This window comes from Echinops telfairi, unplaced genomic scaffold (genome assembly GCF_000313985.2).
Source record: "Echinops telfairi isolate 266 unplaced genomic scaffold, ASM31398v2 ScPeMD7_7424;HRSCAF=8462, whole genome shotgun sequence".
NCBI lineage: Eukaryota > Metazoa > Chordata > Mammalia > Afrosoricida > Tenrecidae > Echinops > Echinops telfairi.
The window spans coordinates 81,417,347-81,435,258 of record NW_022111324.1 but is presented as its reverse complement, the minus strand read 5'-3'; the positions used below and the strand labels follow the sequence as shown (position 1 = coordinate 81,435,258).

General features: G+C 35.5%; 1 protein-coding gene across 4 annotated transcripts in view; it reads right to left on the bottom strand.

The window, feature by feature from the left end:
* Positions 1-17,912, bottom strand: part of CDC42BPA (CDC42 binding protein kinase alpha) — a 303,883-nt gene that overhangs the window by 217,411 nt on the left and 68,560 nt on the right. For all 4 annotated transcript variants that reach the window (XM_045297994.1, XM_030887740.2, XM_004699965.3 and 1 more), the window contains exon 3: positions 3,249-3,332. In XM_045297994.1, coding sequence (XP_045153929.1) covers positions 3,249-3,332 — 84 coding nt within the window. The remainder of the gene's footprint in view (positions 1-3,248; positions 3,333-17,912) is intronic.

The window sequence follows — 17,912 nt, the reverse complement described above, 5'->3', positions numbered from 1 at the left end:
CAGAAAAATGGATCACCAATTTTATCTGGAAAGGAAGGATTCCTAGGATAAGCAAAGCACTACTAAATAAGAAGAACAAAGTAGGAAGCTCCTCACTTCCCAACATTAAAATCCCATTATATAGCCACAGATGCCAAATTACCCTGGTACTGGTACAATGAAAGCTACAGTGACCAGTGGAACAGAACTGAGAACACAAATATAAACCTATCCACCTGCAAACCACTGATTTTTAACAAAGGGTCAAGGAACATTGAATGAGGAAGAAAATCTTTTCAATAAATGGTACTGGCAAAACTGAATTTCCATCTGCAGAAAAATGAAACAGGACCCATAATGCATTGCACATGAGAAAACAAACTCAAGATGAACTAAAGATGTAAATGTAACAGCTAAAACTACAAAAATCATCAATGAGAAAATAGGGGAAAACTTAAAAGGAGCCTAGATCAGGACATAAATGCACTATTAAAAATAATGAATAATACATATACAGCAAAAGATAAAATAGATGACTGGGGTCTCCTAAAATGGATAAATGTAATTTCCTACAAATAGGATAATTATGTGCACTAAGAGACTTCACCAAAAGAGTAAAAATAGAACAAAAAGACTGTGCTATTATCTGTCTTAAGGGCAGTGGGTTTTGTGCTGGGCTGCTGACTATAAAGTTGACAGTTCAGCCCACAGAGCACTCCTCAGAAGAAAGATGAGGCTGCCTGCCCCCACAAAAATTCACAAGCTTGAAAATGGTAACAGTTCCTCTCTGTCCTACTCTGTCACTATGAGTTGGAATCACTCAATAGCAATGGTTTATCACTTATTTTACCCAAAAAAAATATTTGAATTTCACTTATTTATGATGTTTTTGTTTTATTTTACTAGATGCACAGGAAAAAAGACTGAATGCAAAAGCCAACAAAAAATGTTATTGATTCTGGAAGATAAAATGCAAAGGATTATTAATTTCTTCTTTGTGTTTTGTTATGTTTTTCAAATTTCTGATAAGTAATAATGAAGTATTTACTTTCTTTTTTTTCTATTATTTTTTTTCTAATTATTTTATTGGGGGCTCGTACAATTCTCATCACAATCAATACATACATCCATTGTGTCAAGCACATATGTACATTTGTTGCCCTCATCATTCTCAAAACATTTGCCTCCCACTGTAGCCCCTACTACTTTCACTACCTCTCCATCTATCATCATGGGGAAAATTTGTTCTTTCTTATATGCTTGTTACTCTTCAGGTGGCTACAAGTACTGACAGATAAAGAAAGATTTCTGTGGGATATCCTCCTTTGGGTTTTACCGATACTCATAACTCTTGCTAAGTTTATTCATTAGTAAGGCCCTTCTATTTGTTAAAATATTGAAATATTTCCACATTGGTAAGCTCTGCTTCCCAAACGGTCCTAAGCTTTCTGTCATATCCAGCCCCTCACTGTGTGTAATGATAGTTGTAATCATATTAATATTAGCAATTAGACGTTTTCAAATCACTCTAGAAAACTTATTCCCCAATCTAGCACCAACATAAAAATGCTAACATTCTTACACCGTCAAATGTTAACACAGCTCCTAAATAAAACTAAGCATAAAGTAACTGAAAATCAGTAATAAATTCAGAATTTCAGAATTCTGAAAGGGCATATTTAAAACTCCTGTATTGGCTTAGAGAAGAATATAGATATATATGAATGAAATAAACTAGCTATATGTCCAATAGGAAAGCATCCATTACAAAATTTATCCCTATAAAAGAAACTGGCTATCACAAATACTTTTAAGTTAGTATACGAGGGGTACCCCCAAGACACAGATTTTTTTCCCAAAGCTATGTATTTAAATTTTTTTATAAAACCATCTTATCACCTTCAAAGTATTCTCCATTACACTTAATACATTTGTCAAATCTGCAATTCCATTCTTGGAAACATTTTTCAAACTCATCTGTTTGGATGGCTGACAGCACCACCATTTTTTTCCTCACCTCTTCAATGCCATCACATCGCTGTCCTTTCATGTCCGTCTTCATTCACAGAAATAAAAAGAAGTCACACGGAGCGAGGTCAGGAGAGTAAGGTCAGTGGGGTAAGAAAGGCATGCTGTTTTGTGGCCAAATCTGGCGCACTGAGATAACTGCCTGAGCAGGTGCGTTGTCGTGGTTGCCCAGCCAGTCCCCCATCTGCCACAACCAGGCCCTTTTTGCTGCACACTGTTATGCAATCTTTTCAGAACCTCTCAATAGAAAGCTTGATTAACAGCCTGGCCTGGTGGAATGAACTCCAAATGCACTATCTCCCTCACATCAAAAAACAAATGAATATTGTCTTGATCTATGATTTCACTTGACGAGCTTTTTTGGGGTGGGGTGACAATGGTGTCTTCCACTGGCTTGATTGACGTTTGCTATCAGGGTCATAAGAATAGTACCATGTCTCCTCACCAGTAAGGATCCTGGAAAAAAAGTCTGGGTCACTAAGGAGCTGTTCTTTCAAATCAAGGCATGTTTCCACTCAACGCTCTTTTTCCTGCTCAGTCAGAACCAAAGTAAAATTCAAAGAAGAGAACACCGAGCTCCAAGATAGTGGAGCTAACCTTCCCCGTCTCTGCAGTGGTCGTCGTCAGTCTTTGAGCACCCGGGAATGAGCTTTGTTGGCATTTTCATCTGTTGGGGAAGGTAAGGGATATCCAGAACGAGGTTTGTCATCAATCAACATTTCGCCTTTTTTGAAATGAGAAAACTACTCATATAGTTGAGTTTTTCCTATAGCACTGTCCTTGTAAGCTGTGTTCAACATCACAACAGTTACTGCAGCATTTTTCCCAAACAGGAAACAAATTTCACAGCCACACGTTGTTCTCTTAAATTGGCCATCACAAAAAATGAGGTTCTAGCAAAACTGCTTTTACAAAAAAATTCATATGACCAGAGAGAACCTTCCCAGGTGATATCACGGAGTGCAGTAACTCAGAGTGAGTTTCTGGATGCTTGCCTCGCAGGGGAAAATGCATTTTTAAAAAGCCACAAATGACAGGGGTACCTATTTAACATTCCTTCTAAATTAAATTAGTATCACAAATTATGAATTGTTGAATTTATTTCTTTGCATTAAAAACATGCCATCAGATAAACATTTACTAAAGAACACATAAAAATCTGCTAATTCCATATACTTTTTTAGTTCTCTAAAAAGATTTGTACAATATTATTGAAATATTCAAATACAAAAAATTCTTACCTCAGCTCTTTTCAGCATTTCCCATTTATTCAATATTTTCATGGCAAATACTTTATCTGCATTTTTTAGTTTTACTACTGCAACCTAAAAAAGATAAAAGTATAACTTTCAAAATATGACCATATACTTTTCAGTCATCCATTTTCTTTTTCCTCTCTGTAAAAAAAAATAAGTAAGCAGTGATTACCAAATATTTCAATGCATTTTCAAATGTTAAGATCCTAAATTAATGTTGTTAGATGAAAAAGTCACACTAGTGAACATGTGTCAAAAGATGGTGTCTTTGAATACTATTATCAGTAAATGATTATATGGCAATTCTTCCTTTACATCTTTTCTGTACTGATATTTAAACTCAGCATATACTATCATTAAGAAACTGATAAGAAGTACAACATGAAAGAACTAGAGCTTGCTAAGTAATGCACGTGAAATTCCAAAATGATGCTAAAGGAATGCCAGTCACCAAAATATGCTCCATGGGGATGAAATTATATGAAAACTCAAACTCACTGCCATCAAGTCAACTCCGACTCACACAGATTCTATACTACTGAACAAAACTGCCCGTGTGGGTTTCTGAGGCGATAGATCTTTATGAGAGTAGAAGATCATCTTTCTCCCTGGGATGGCCAGTGTCCACATTGCAATTAGCAGCCCACTGTACTCCCATGGCTCCTTGAGCGATGTCTACGAAATTGAAAGTGTTTTCTCATACCACATACTGTTACATACTATGTGCAACACACAGACACGGACTCTCTCTTAGAGAGAAATGATTAATATATTTAATTGTTAACTTTATATAGCTCATTCCAAGAAAATCAGGAATAGCTATTTCTATTTTGTACTTTACAGATATTTTCAAACTGTCAAATACAAATAAATGAGTCCCTTTTCTTATCTTAACAAATGGATTTTTGCTGTTGAAAAATGTTTCTAGTTTTCCGCTTCAGTTTTATTATAATCTCTAAGGGCCATTCATGTTGTTAGAGATGTTATAAAGGTGAGACTGAACAACTGAAGAGGAAGAAAACGATTCAGTTGGTATGATTCCAATTACTGGGGGAGCAAAAGAGGGCCATGAGTAATACATTCATATGCAGGTAGAGAGATGAAAGTGTAAAAAACAAATTTTTAAATAGCTGAAAGGTATGTTTCTAAGGACAATGACCAGGTTTAAACTCAAATATCAAGATTTTAAAAACACCCATAAACACATAAAGAATGAAATCTTAATAGCAAATGTGTACACCAAGAGCATTAATAAATTGTTTGGATCAAACTGAAATTAAAATGCTGCTGCCTAAGTACTCATTCATATCAGGTCATAACTGGAAAAATGACATAACAATTAAATTGTTCCCCCAACGAGATTAAATGTAAAGAAAGATGGCCATAGGAGAAAAAAGAACAAATTTAAAACCTTGCTTCACTAAATCCCTGTGAGGCTGGAGACCAGGAGCCTCTGCAGTCAACTGCTGTACAACTGCAGTGCAAACGGACAGACAGTTGGGAGCACCATGTTAGGACGGCTGAGAGACAAGGAAGGGAATCACTAACTCTTCCCTTGTTCTGATTTAGGGGAGGGTGGCTAAAACACTCCACTACTCCTGTGTCTTCTCAGCAGATCATCAGGTGAGAAAAATACTCCCAGCAACACTGCACGATGCACCAATTTAAAAAAATCCTTTGGATCACAAAGGACTGGCTCACAACAGCAAACAACAACAAAATGAGTAAATAAGTATCCAGAGATTACAGTAGTAGTAGTGAGTATATTCTACGTGCTAGCTTGATATGCTAAGAGTGTTATACAAGTCCACAATCCTTATCTGCCACTCTAAAAGCAAATTTTCCATAATTCATTCAGCAGCACTTGGCTTTTAACCATCTTTTTTTTAAAGGGTAACTCAATGTAAATACAAACATGCTTCCGTGAAAAAATTCTAACACATTTGTTTGTGGAGTGCCGTTCCAAACATCATTAGGGGTGTGATGTAAAACACTGTGCGAACTAAACTGCCTCTACAATCCAAAAACCATACCAGAACCAAAAGTACATCAAGATTATGGAATTTAGCAGTAGGAATAATTATAATAATATCAAATACTTATTACATATCCAAACAGAATTTATTGTGGAAATTCAGAGGAATGGTGAGTAGCGTGGACTGCCTGGGCTTGAATCCTGACTCTTACCATTAGCTGGTATCTCTGGGCAAATAACCTTTCAATAATTCTGTTCTCAGGACAATATAGCAGGGCTACTTATAGCACTGACTTTATGTAATTTTAGTTAAAATTAAGATAATTAATACAAGTATAAAGTAATTGCAGCATGATCTGGTACTTAGTAAGTGTTCCAAAAGCATATTATTATTATGCATCAGGCACTGTGCTAAGAAAATATCAACCTGTAACTAAAAACTAAATTACATGGCTCACGAGACTATGGTTTTCAATAGAATATTCAGGATAACTTAAATATTGTAAAATATAAAGTTGGCTATATATATTATCCATCTGCTTGGAAAAGGCTATTAACTAATAGGGAACGTTCACAGTGTAATATTAAATAAAAATTTCAAGTTTATTGAATTAGTTATACACACATACTAAAGAATCTTCCAAAAAGTTCAGAAAAATGCTTATCATGAAAACTAGGCATGGATTTTTTTTAAACAACAATATAAACTTTACTAACATGATAAGATTTATTAACAGGATCTAGTTTGAGGAACTAAGAAGGACAAGACATCAATATGAAAAGAGTCCTTATCAGAGTAACGAGTTTTGCAAAAATTGGAGCAAAAATAATTATCAAGTTTATGGTGAATCTTGGGTGGATGAATGGTAAAGTCACTGATGCTTTATGACAAGTTTGCGGAGACAATAACCAGTAGTTCACAAATGAATAATTAATTTTTTGTATAATTAATTTTTAAATGAATGAGATAAGGTTGAAGATAAAGCCCAAAGCAGAAGACCATCTACATCAATTTTTGAGGAAACAAACTTGTCTCTTCAACTAAGCCCTAAATAAAAAGCACCCACAATTAACAGGAGAGCCAGTATACAGTATCACTGACATCTCAATGGGTCAGCGTACATCGTTTTAACTGAAATATTTAAGTTGAGCAAATTTTCTGCTCAATGGCATCCACAACTGTTAGGTCCAGTCAAGCTACAGACAAGAACAAAGCTTTCTGTGGAAAATTTAAACACGTAGGACCAAGATCCTGAAGCATTTCTTCAAATAATTTTAACAGGAGATGCAGTATTATCCTAGAAACAAAGCACAACCAAAGCAATAACCAGCAAGAGGTGGAAAGTAGTCCAGTCAAGGCACAAACAGGCATGGAAAGCACAAATGTCATAGCAAGTTTTGGGGGGCACTCAAAACATTTTGCTTCTTTATTTTCTGCAGGGCCAAGGAACAAAAACACTTGCTTATAATGAGAATGTCTTCAGAAAATTAGCCAAAGCTTTCCCAGATAGGCGCTCACGAGAGCTCAGCAGGTAGTTCTTCTCCACCATGACAATGTTCCTCATTCCTCTCATCAAACAAGGAACTTTGCAAGAGTTTTGACTGAAAATCACAATTAGGCAGTAGTCCTAATTTGGCTCTTTCTGACTTCTATTTGTTTCCTAATCTTTAAAAAAAAAAATCTTTCAAGGGTTTTAAAAAATCCTGTTTTTATTCAGTTAACAATGTAAAATGACTGCATCATTGACATAGTTAAATTCCCTGGATCCTAACTTTTTAAAAACTCTGGTGGTATGATAGACTCAATGGCACTGAGTTTTGGAGTAAATTCTTTAAGGATGCATGCTTTGAACTTGATGGAGTTTATATTGAGAAATAAAGTTATTTCTATCATTGAATTCTATTTTTCATGAACTTTTCAAGAGCCTTAATATATATAAAGTATGCATACTGAGAATAGGCACCAGAATATCAGAAAAGCAAGTATTTCTCGGTGATATTATTTTTAATTGCTTTTCTACATTTTCTACACAGAACCTACAAAACCTGAAGCATGAACAAATGAGATATTATACCTTATTTGGTCACGAAATGAATGCTAGTTATTGAGGTTTTATAGTGTGAGTACTAAAAGCCCAAATTAAATCCATTCTACACATTGGTGTAGTAATCAGGAAGGATATGTTTTGCCAGCAAAGAAATTTCTTAAAGTTATATTACATCAGTTTCATGATCTGCCTAAAGAAATTTTGGAAATGCTGAGGAGTATGGTGAAATAGAGTAGTCAGGTCAGATTATATTCTTGAATATATGAAATTGACAGTATGATTAGAAAAGAATATGAAGCTAATGAATAAAATTGATTTTACTTTTCTTCTATAACAGTATAAGTAAATTTCATGTTCGTTTCCATTGAATTTGAAATAAAGAGGATTCCACTAGAACTCTAACTTCAGGTTCTACATTTTCAAGAAGCAAAGCTAACAGTCATATAAGAGGTTAGTACATTATAACCCCCCTTATTTAATGTGATGAAGATGAAAAGCACATTTAGTATATAAAGAAAAAACATAAATTTAAAATTATACAAGGACCTAGGAGGGTAAGCTAAATAGTATTGCTACAAATTCATAAATATCTTTATTGAACAAAAATATGAAGCTATTGTTTCTTGATATACTGTCGATTTTTGGAGTAAGATTTACCAAGCAAATTCAGAGGACAGACCTTGCTACTCTCAATGAGTAGGTTCACTGTAGTAATTGAGGGGGTGGGGTGCTCCTCAGAACAACTTTCCTGCTCTTTATCTCAATTGCTTAAAACTTCTTCCCAGTCAGTTCCTGTGATCATGTGTCCTTAAGAGAAAAATTTAACAAGGTAATCACCCTTTTGGGATCCCTCCAAAATAGTTATCATAACCTTTTGAACTGACCTTTCTGTCTTTAACTGACCCAGCAGATTCTCTTCAAAGCCAGTTTTGATGGGATCATTTTTGAAGGCATCTTATTGAGACTAAGACACATGTTTTACTAAGAGAACTTGTCTGCAGCTATCCACTGATCTTAGGGATGTGCTTAAACATGCTTTGCTTGGAATAAACACATGAATATCTTTTACTTACCCTTACATTTCAAAAACACTGAATATAGAGATGTAGTTAAAAGCTTCCTATTAAAAGTATTATGATGTTTAAAAAATTCTAAACATTACAGAAATAATCAGTATGTAATAAATGTATATAGAAGTTCTTGAATACAATTTAAGTATCATTTATAGCTATAATCTAAAACTTAAGAATGACCATACTATATTAATAGAATTTCAATATCCAAGAAACAGTTGTCATGCAGTTCTATAAATCTACTTCTATAAGTCTACTTTTGATATATCCAGAACTCATCATATCTCTTCAGTTCTTGACTAGATTGTGCAACTTAAGCTCTCTGCTTCTAGTCCTCCCCTGCAGCAACACTGATTTTTTAAAATGTAGCTCAGATCATTACACCCTTTGCTCGAAAACTTCCAATGGTTTTCCATCTCTCTCCAACTCTTTGTTATTGTCTTGTTGGTGTATGTTATTGAGTAAGCTCGGATTCATGGTTTCAAAGCAAAACCGCTCCATAGGGTTTTCTTGGCTAATATCTTTATAAAAACAAATCACAAAAGGCCTGTTCTTCCCCAGTGTCCTTGAATGAGTTTGAACCGCCTGCCTTCTGGTTGCCAGCTGTGTGCAAACTGTTTGCACCACCCAAGGATTGGCCAGCATGTTAGGTCCTCCAACCTCTCTCACTTCATACTACTTTCCCCCTAGTGCCCTCTGCCCCATCCATACCATACACTTTGCTCAAATTCAACTCTGGGCCTTGGCATTTGTTGTTCTCTAAGCCTGGCATACTCTTCCCACATAGGGCCACATGGCTACCTCTCATTTATACTCTATTGATCTACTGTATTATTTGTCTCCCTCATTAGAATATAAGAATATAAAGGCAGGGATTTTTTTCCCCTCATTTGCTTACTAATGCACACCCAGTGCTTGGGAATCAATAGGTATTCAAAACAATTTATTGGATAAATGATCAATGGTTTGTAATCTGTATAGGTATTTATACACAGCAAGTTTTTTATCACAGCAAATTTTAAGACAATACTTTCAACAACAAGTATACCTTCAACAGTGAAACTAAAATAAAAATAAGATATTATGGAAAAAAAGATAAAAGTTCTGAATTTCATATTCTTAAGGGTGTATTACATTATTGCAGATCATGCAGTTCTCATAAAAATGTATGGCTTTTAAATTTTTTACTTCATTATCAAGAGCCCTACTGACATGACAGTTAACACCTGGGCAGCAGAAAGACTGGTGAAATAAAATCTATCAGCATCTCCACAAAACCTTGGCACTCTACTCCTATACATATTAACCCATTCTCTAAGTCAATTTCAACTCATAGTGACTCTGTAGAACAGAGTAGTACTGCCCCGGAGAATTAATTCCAAATCTGTTAATATTTAAGGCAACAGGTTGTCACATATTTCTCCTGCAGAGCAGTTTTTGGGTTTAGATTGCTGACTTTTAGGTTAGTAGTTAATTAAGTACTTAACTATTGCACCACCAGGGTTCATATCCCATAGTGACCACAGCTTAGAAAATCCTGTGGGACAATTGTACTCTGTCACATAGAGTTATTTATTATGAGTTCAAACTGTCTCAACAGCACAACAATATCATTGTCATTAGTAAATGGTAAACTAACGCCTAGAGAAATTAAGGAACATACAGTCACACAATTAGTAAGTAATAGAATGAGGATATGCACCCAAGCTATATAATTACAGAGCCTAGTGTTCTTTACTACTTCAAGAACTGACTAGTTCTCTCAGTCTTTCGCATTCATGACGCCTATCATTTTGCTATCTATAGATATGTTAATAGCAATAATGATGATATGTATTGAAATCACTGTATTAGTATTCTGTTGGTAATCAACTTGTTTTCAAAGTATTAAAAGTGAAAAAAAATTCCTATACTGTCTCTAGCAATCTAGCAGTGCTGGGAGTTTACTAAATAACTAGCTTTATGTATCTATTCTATAGAGATACAATTCATTTATTTAGTAGCAAATAGAAAAAATTGGTCCAGTATGGGATTGGCCAATAAGAACTGGCAATGGCTACACAACTGCAGTATGCCCACACCAGTGTGCCTGTATGAAGTGAAAACTAGCCCTGCATATGCAGTATAATTTAAAACTTAATTTATTCTCCATGAATCCCAGAAAAGTCAGAATGCAAAAGTTTAAAGAGGAATTAATGACTAAAGATGGTTCTCCTTTCAGACCCTAGGATTAGATTAAGCAGACACATAGGGCCTAGTTAGAGTATTTAGAGGAAGCAGGCTAATTAAAAGCTTTTGACACCTGAAGCAGGGGTAGCAGGCCAAAGCAGCAAGCTTTCACAACAAGCTCTGAAGCCCAGAAGCCTGGAAGCTGCCGGAGCAAGGCTGGAGCAGGCAGAAGCGGTGAGCCACCAGGAAACTGTGGACAGGCAACACCCAGGGCGTAAGTTAAAGGTTTTCCTGAAAGCAAAAAGGAAAACCCAGCGTTAAGTTAAGCAGTAACTGACAACAAATGAGTTGTAGAGAGAAGGTTCTTAACTGGTAGCGTTGCCGATTTTCAGTTATAGTTTGTCCCTTATTGCTTCCTATAATGTATGCATTTCTTATAACCAAAACTAAACTCACTGCCATCAAGTCAATTTTGACTCATGGCGACCCTCTAGGACAGAGTAGAACTGCCTTTGTGGGTTTCTAAAGTAATTGTTTACAAGAGTAAAAAGCATCATCTCTCTCACAAGAAGCGACTGAGTTTCGTACTGCTGACCCTCCAGTTAGGACATTTTTATGCCACCAAGGCATTTTTATGAGAGATATAAATTATGCTCTTATTTTAATTGTTTTGTTTTAACAAAAAAATATTGATCTAAAAAAAATCATGAGCCCAAGGTGAGCCTACCTTCTGAACCTGCATTACCATGTCTATCTACAAATTTCTGCTAGCATACAAAAATACATTATAGAAAATAATCTCTGTACAGTTGTTTTTGCATTATCAAACCTATTGATAAGTAGTATGAAATATGTGAGTAAGCCCAACAGAGAAATTTTAATCAGGAATGAATAAGAGTTTATAATCTAGAGTTTATAATATATAGTTTATAATCTCTATAACGTATTTTTCTTTTTACATTTTTAAACAATAGTATTGAATTACTATTTATTTTTCCATAAATGCAACTGTTTCAAAATAAGAATAAATTATTAACAATTTTTGTTTGTTGCTTTCATTTTACATACTTTACATACTTGCATAGGGAAATAATTATAAAAAATTAATAGAAATAAACCAAAACAACAAATACTTTCTTGCAGTAAATCTCAAATATCTTTCCAGCCTTAAGTATTGATTTGATTTTGAAACTGTACTTAAGTTGTAAAGAAAACATCCTTGGTTCTTAACTCCCTACCTACCTAATTCTAATGAGTAAAAAATACAAACACTTCTTTAGTTCCTATAATGAAAAAAACTCTAGGCATTTTTACTATTACTTGTTTTTCTTCCATAGCTTAATCTCAGCTGAGCCCTCAAATCTACACTGTTAGTTCTCTGTCACTCTCAAGCTCTGATGTTTACCAATCATATAAATGTCCCAAACCCCACTGCCACTACTTTCACCCCACTCTTGTCCTCTCCACTCCTCATCTCACAATTAATGGCTTTTCAATTTTCCCCATTCCATTCTAAAATATTTCTACTTTTAAGGCCCCAAAGTTGCGCAGTTTGTGTTCAACTGTTCACCTAAAAGCTGGTGGTCCCAACTTATCCAGTGGTCCCATGAACAAAGGCCTGGGAATCTGAGTTCATTAAGAATACAGTCAAGAAAACCCTAGAAGCAGCTCTACTCTGTAACACATTGGGTTGCCATGAATCAAAATCAACTGAACTGCAACTAATAATAACAACTTTTAATTAATTATTACTCCTTTATTTGATCCTAAGCAAAGAGTAACCCTAACACTTTTTAAAAAAGAACCCTGGTGGTACAGTAGTTAAGCACCCAGCTGGTAACCAAAAGGTAAGTGATGTGTACCAATCCTCCTCTTTACAGAAGATGATGTAGCATTATGCTTCTATGAAACTTTTAAAACTTGGAAACTCAAGGGGGCAGTTCTATCCTGTCCTACAGATAGTTTGGAATTAGGATGGACTTCTCAAAATGTGTTTGGATCTTTTGGACTAACAGAAATGTCAGTGATTTGAAACCACCAGCCACTCAGTTGGGAGAATGATGGAGCTTTCTACTCCAATAAAGAGTTAGTCTCCGAAACCCACATGAGCAGTTCTACCTACTGCCTCCTATAGGGTCGATGTCACTTGTCATCAACTTGATGGCAGTGAGTTTGGTGGTGGTAGCGGTGGTGTTTGCTTGTTTGGAAGCCATCCCAAGAAATAGAAGACCTGGCAATCTACTCTAATAAAGATTACAGTCTTGGAAATCCAACAGGGCAGTAAATCTCAAATATTGACCTTTTCATATAGGGTTGCTATGAGTTAGAATTGACAACTGCAAACAACAATCCATTTTCAAAGCTACTACTATCATTAGTAATCTTATCTCAGTTCTCTCCTTTCTTCCCTTCTTGCTCTTGTTCCATTGTATATTTCATTCCTGCCTTCAAGCCTCTACTCTCCTGGTTATCAAATATCAATTAACAAACTTTTCCAAGATATTCCTCCATCCAAAATCAAAACAAAAACTACTTCTGACCTATTTGGCATAAAAGGCACTGACAACACACCCCTTCCCCATAAAGCATGATTTCTCTATAACGTACTTTTTACATTTTTAAACAATAGTATTGAATTACACTTCCATTCAGTCATTATTCATTTGCTTCTCAAATCTTTTAGAGCACCTATTTCAAACTATTTTATTCTACTACACTGAAACTATTCTATCAAAGAATAGTAAAGACTTTCTAATTTCCAAATAAAACACACTTTCTTCAATGGTCAGCTTCTTTGATCTCACTGTATTATACTGCTGACACTCTCCTACTTTTTTTACTATCTTATCCAAGGATGCTTATTAGACCTTTTTGATATCACTTGTCCTAACCCAAAAGTCCCAAATAATACTTGATGATGCTTCAATCCTCATTCTCTACTATCTAGATTTATATTTCTAGTTATCATCTAATCATCTTTCAAGAATATCCTGCAAATATCTCAAATTGGTGTATCGGAAAACCCTATATACCAAACTTATTTATCCAGGATGGAAATCTTCATTATTTCACTTAAATAACAATACGCTCTTCAGACTACCCTAGGAGGCCTAAGCTGCTAACCACAAGGTCAGCAGTTGGAATCCACCAGCTGCTCCATTGGACAAAGAGGAAGCTTTCTGTTCCCATAAAGTTTTACAGCCCCAGAAACATAAATTGGCAATTCTACTCTGTCCTATAAGGTCACTATGAGTCAGAAATGACTCAATGCTGGTAACAGACTATAGACCAGACATTCTACTCACTGTGGGCAGGGAGAGGGGAATAAAGATGACAAAAAGGTGGTTTCGTCTTCAACATTTTCATATAGGAAATCTCTAAATAGGTAACTGGAGTGCAACAGAAAAGTACAAGCCAAGTCTTATAAAAGACAGAGAAGGAGCATTCCTGACACAGAAGGGTGGGAAGAAGCAGGTACCAATTAGACAATTCCTATTTATGGTGACTCTAAATTAGGTCAACCTGTTTGTGTCAGAGTAGAATTGTGATCCACAGGGTTTCCAGCAGTTTATTGTTTCTATTTTTTTGTTTGGGTTTTTTTTTGGGGGGGAGGGGGTGATGTAGAGCACTAGTCCTTTCCTCTAGTAGTCTCCTGTGGGTGTACTCCAATATCCAACCTTTAGGTTAGAAAGTAAGAGCTTTAACCCTTATAAAACCGAGGGTGGGAGAAGGGGGAGTCTAATATGTACACATGGAAGTAAAGCTACTGGTGGGAGGTGACTGATTCCTGATTCTTTTACAGCCAGCTCCAAGAAAAGGGATCAGAGGATATCCTGTGAAGTGAGGTCAGTATAAGTAAGGTAAAGAAGCAAAAAAGAGTATAGGAGAATGTAAAGCCACTTCAAGGGTTTCCGAAGCTGTAATCATTATGAAGAAACCCAAGTTGCCCTCTGGTTATGAATTTGGCTGCTGATCTATAGGCTGGTGGTTCAAGTTTCCCTCAGAAGAAAGGCATGGGGTCTGCTTCCATAAACTTTACAGCCTTGGAGACGTCGGACAGGGCAAGATATGACAAAATACCCATTTATAAACTATCAAGGGCTCATGAGGGAGGGGGGAGTGGGGAGGGAGGGGAAAAATGAGGACCTAATGTCGGGGGGTTTAGGTGGAGAGAAAATGTTTTGAGAAACAATGTACAGATGCGCTTCACACAATTGATGTGTGTATGGATTGGGATAACAGTTGTATGAGCCCCTAATAAAATGTTAAAAAAAAAAAAAGAAATTAAAAAAAACCTTTATAGCCTTGGAAACAACACAGGCCATTCTACTCTGTCTTACTGGCTCTCCATAAGTTGAAATCGACTCAACAGCAATGAACTGGTTTGGGGTTTTGGTGCTTCTTAACACTTGACAGGATTCCCATTTCTATAAAAGACAGTGCTTCAGGAGGCCATACGAAGTAAAATAAAGTTATTTTGTGAAAATAACTTTATAAACCTCATTTTCACCATCATCAACAGAAACACTGACTTGTTGGTGCTTTGTTTCTAAGATTATTTTGAGATAGTAAACTAGAGACCCTTAATACTTCTAGTATCCTCAAGATCATGAAATTATAATTGTTTAAAGGTATAAAGTGAAAATGCTACTGGAAATTGAGAAGAATAAAATCAGACAGCTATTTTAAGAATTGATTGAATCTAGTGTTAGGACATGTAAGATGATGAAAGAAGAATGGAGAAATCACTGCCTAAACCACATTGCAGAAGAAAGATACTGCACAGAATAGAGCAATCATATAGAGAGCTAAAACTCAAAAACCAATAAATTCAAAGGGGAGGAAGGTCATGAGGAAACTGTCAGTGTACAGTCCAAATTATGCCATTTTTGGTAGAAAACAATTGTATAAAAATAGTGAAAAATGAAATCTATCATAAATAAAAAGGTTACTTTACTTGGTAAGGTAGCAACAGAAAGTATGGTAATTAATATCAATGATTATTATATAAAAATAAATGGCTTCAAAACAATAAATAAATAAAAATAAATGGCTTCACATTTTTCCAAAAACAAGACAGAAAATATAATGGCAGAAAACATACCACAAATAGCTAGAAAATAAAAATTACTTAATAATGAACACTGGAAGACTGAGTATTGATGAGAACTGCCCAACTCTTTTGAAATTATAAATTACATTGTAATCCCAAAGAGACTATCAGTTCTGTAAATTTAACATTGTCAGTTAAAATGAAGTAGACAAATTGAATCTAATGTTCATATAGAAAAATGTTGCCTTGCATTTGGTAGCATAGAAAATTATCTACTTTGATTGACTTCTCTAAAATAAATAAAAAGTGAGAAACTATTGAAGCAAAATTTCAAACACTGAGCACATCTAGAAATAAGCACCACAGCTCATAAAGAGGCTTTAAAAAGTTTGTGAAAAAATGGAATTTAAAGATAAAAGAATTTTTCCATGGTTTCTTTGAAATCTCATATACATCTCCAAAGGTTCTGCCAAACTCTAGACTTAATTCTTTCTGTCAGATCTGTGAGCAGGTAAAGACAGGAAGTAAAGGGTAGGTAACATCTCAAAACTAAACCCAATGCTGTCAAGTCCAGTCAGACTCCTACTGACCTATCAAAATTAAATTCTGTCATTAAGTGACTCATACTGGTCCTACTGATCAGGCTAAGATTGTTCCAGAGGGCTTACCAAGGCTTTGAATCTTTACAGAAGCAGACTGCTCCGAGGGAGAAAAATGGGACTTCCTATTCCCAGAGTTATAGTCTCAGAAACGCACAGGCAGTTCTATCTTGTGTTATTTGGTTGCTATGGGTTGACAATGAGTTTGGATTTTGTTTTTTTATCCTACTGGGTGAGACCACAGACATCAATGTGGACTATGTCTCAGCATGAAGAGAACAAAAATCATCACAATAAGCACTATCATGATAAAAGGAGGCAGAAAATTATAATTGTCAAGGATGATATTTGGATCCACAATAAACACTCATGAAATCAGTAGTTAGAAAATGAAACAGCGTATTACATTGGACAAATCTTCTGTAAAAGATCTCCTTAAAGTGCCAAAGAAAACGGATGTCACTTTAAAGACTAAGGTGCACCCAACGTAAGCCATGGTATTTTCAACAGTCTCATCCAAAATCCAAGAAACTCAGTGTCACTGAGTCAATTCTGACTCATATGCATGTAAAATCCAGGCGGTGAGTAAGGAAGACTGAAAAAGAATTGATGCCTATGGATGATGGTGTCGGTAAATGATATTAAAAAATATCAGTCTTAGAAGAACCAACAAATTAGTATTGGAAAAAATGAAGTCAGATTGCTTTTTAGAAGGGCATATGGCAAGATTTTCTCACAGACTTCAGCTATATCGTTAGGTGGAACCAATCCCTAGAGAAGAACATTATGCTTCCTAAAGTAAAGGATTAGCACAAAAGAGAAAACCCCTGAACAAGATAGACAGACACCATGCTGTAACAATGGGCTCAAGCATAGTCATGATTGTGAGACTGTGAGATCTGGGAACAGTTTCATGTTATTGAACCAGATTGACTCAACAGCAGCTAACCACAAGAGTAGGTGAGAAAAGGGGTCTCATTATGGTTTTAAAAGATTCCAATGAATCTTTAGATACTGCTTTAGTTGTGTCACACAAATTTTGGCAAACATTTCCATTTTCATTCATATTGAATAACAATTTTCCTTGTGCTCTATATTTTTAAGTTTTTAGACGAGTCATTTTCAGCTGATGGGCATTAAGGGCACCCATTATGGCTTAAAACATGGCAAATTTCAAGCATTATCTGGGTATTCTTAGAAAAGGATGTATTTTGTGCTGAAGATAAAGTTACATATTTATCTAGCAGATACAGCATTAAAATATTATTATTAAACTACTCTTTATCTTTCCCAAAAGCAACAATGGTGGAGGTAGGTTCCAGGAAGCAGATACTAGACCTGAACATGGCAACAGAAGACTTCTTGTTTTCTCAGCACCAGTAAATTCAAGATGCCAACTTCTACTGTCTGGTGGTATATGAGGGGTTCCATCCCCCCCCCCCAAAAAAAAAAAAACAACCACAGTGAAAAGCTCCACTATTTGGAGTTTACATAGTACGCATTTTTCCCACTAGACACACATCAAGCAACTTACTCTGAATTAATGCACCCACACAGTGGCATTACGTTGTGGGAAAAACTCAAGTGTACAAGTGGTTTTCTCACTTCAAAAAAGGTGAAATGTTGGTAGATAAACCTCGTTCTAGATGTCCATCAACTTCCTGAACAGACAAAAATGTCAACTTGTAGTGCACTTTGTGTTCATTCTACCAGGTCAGACTGTTAATCAAGT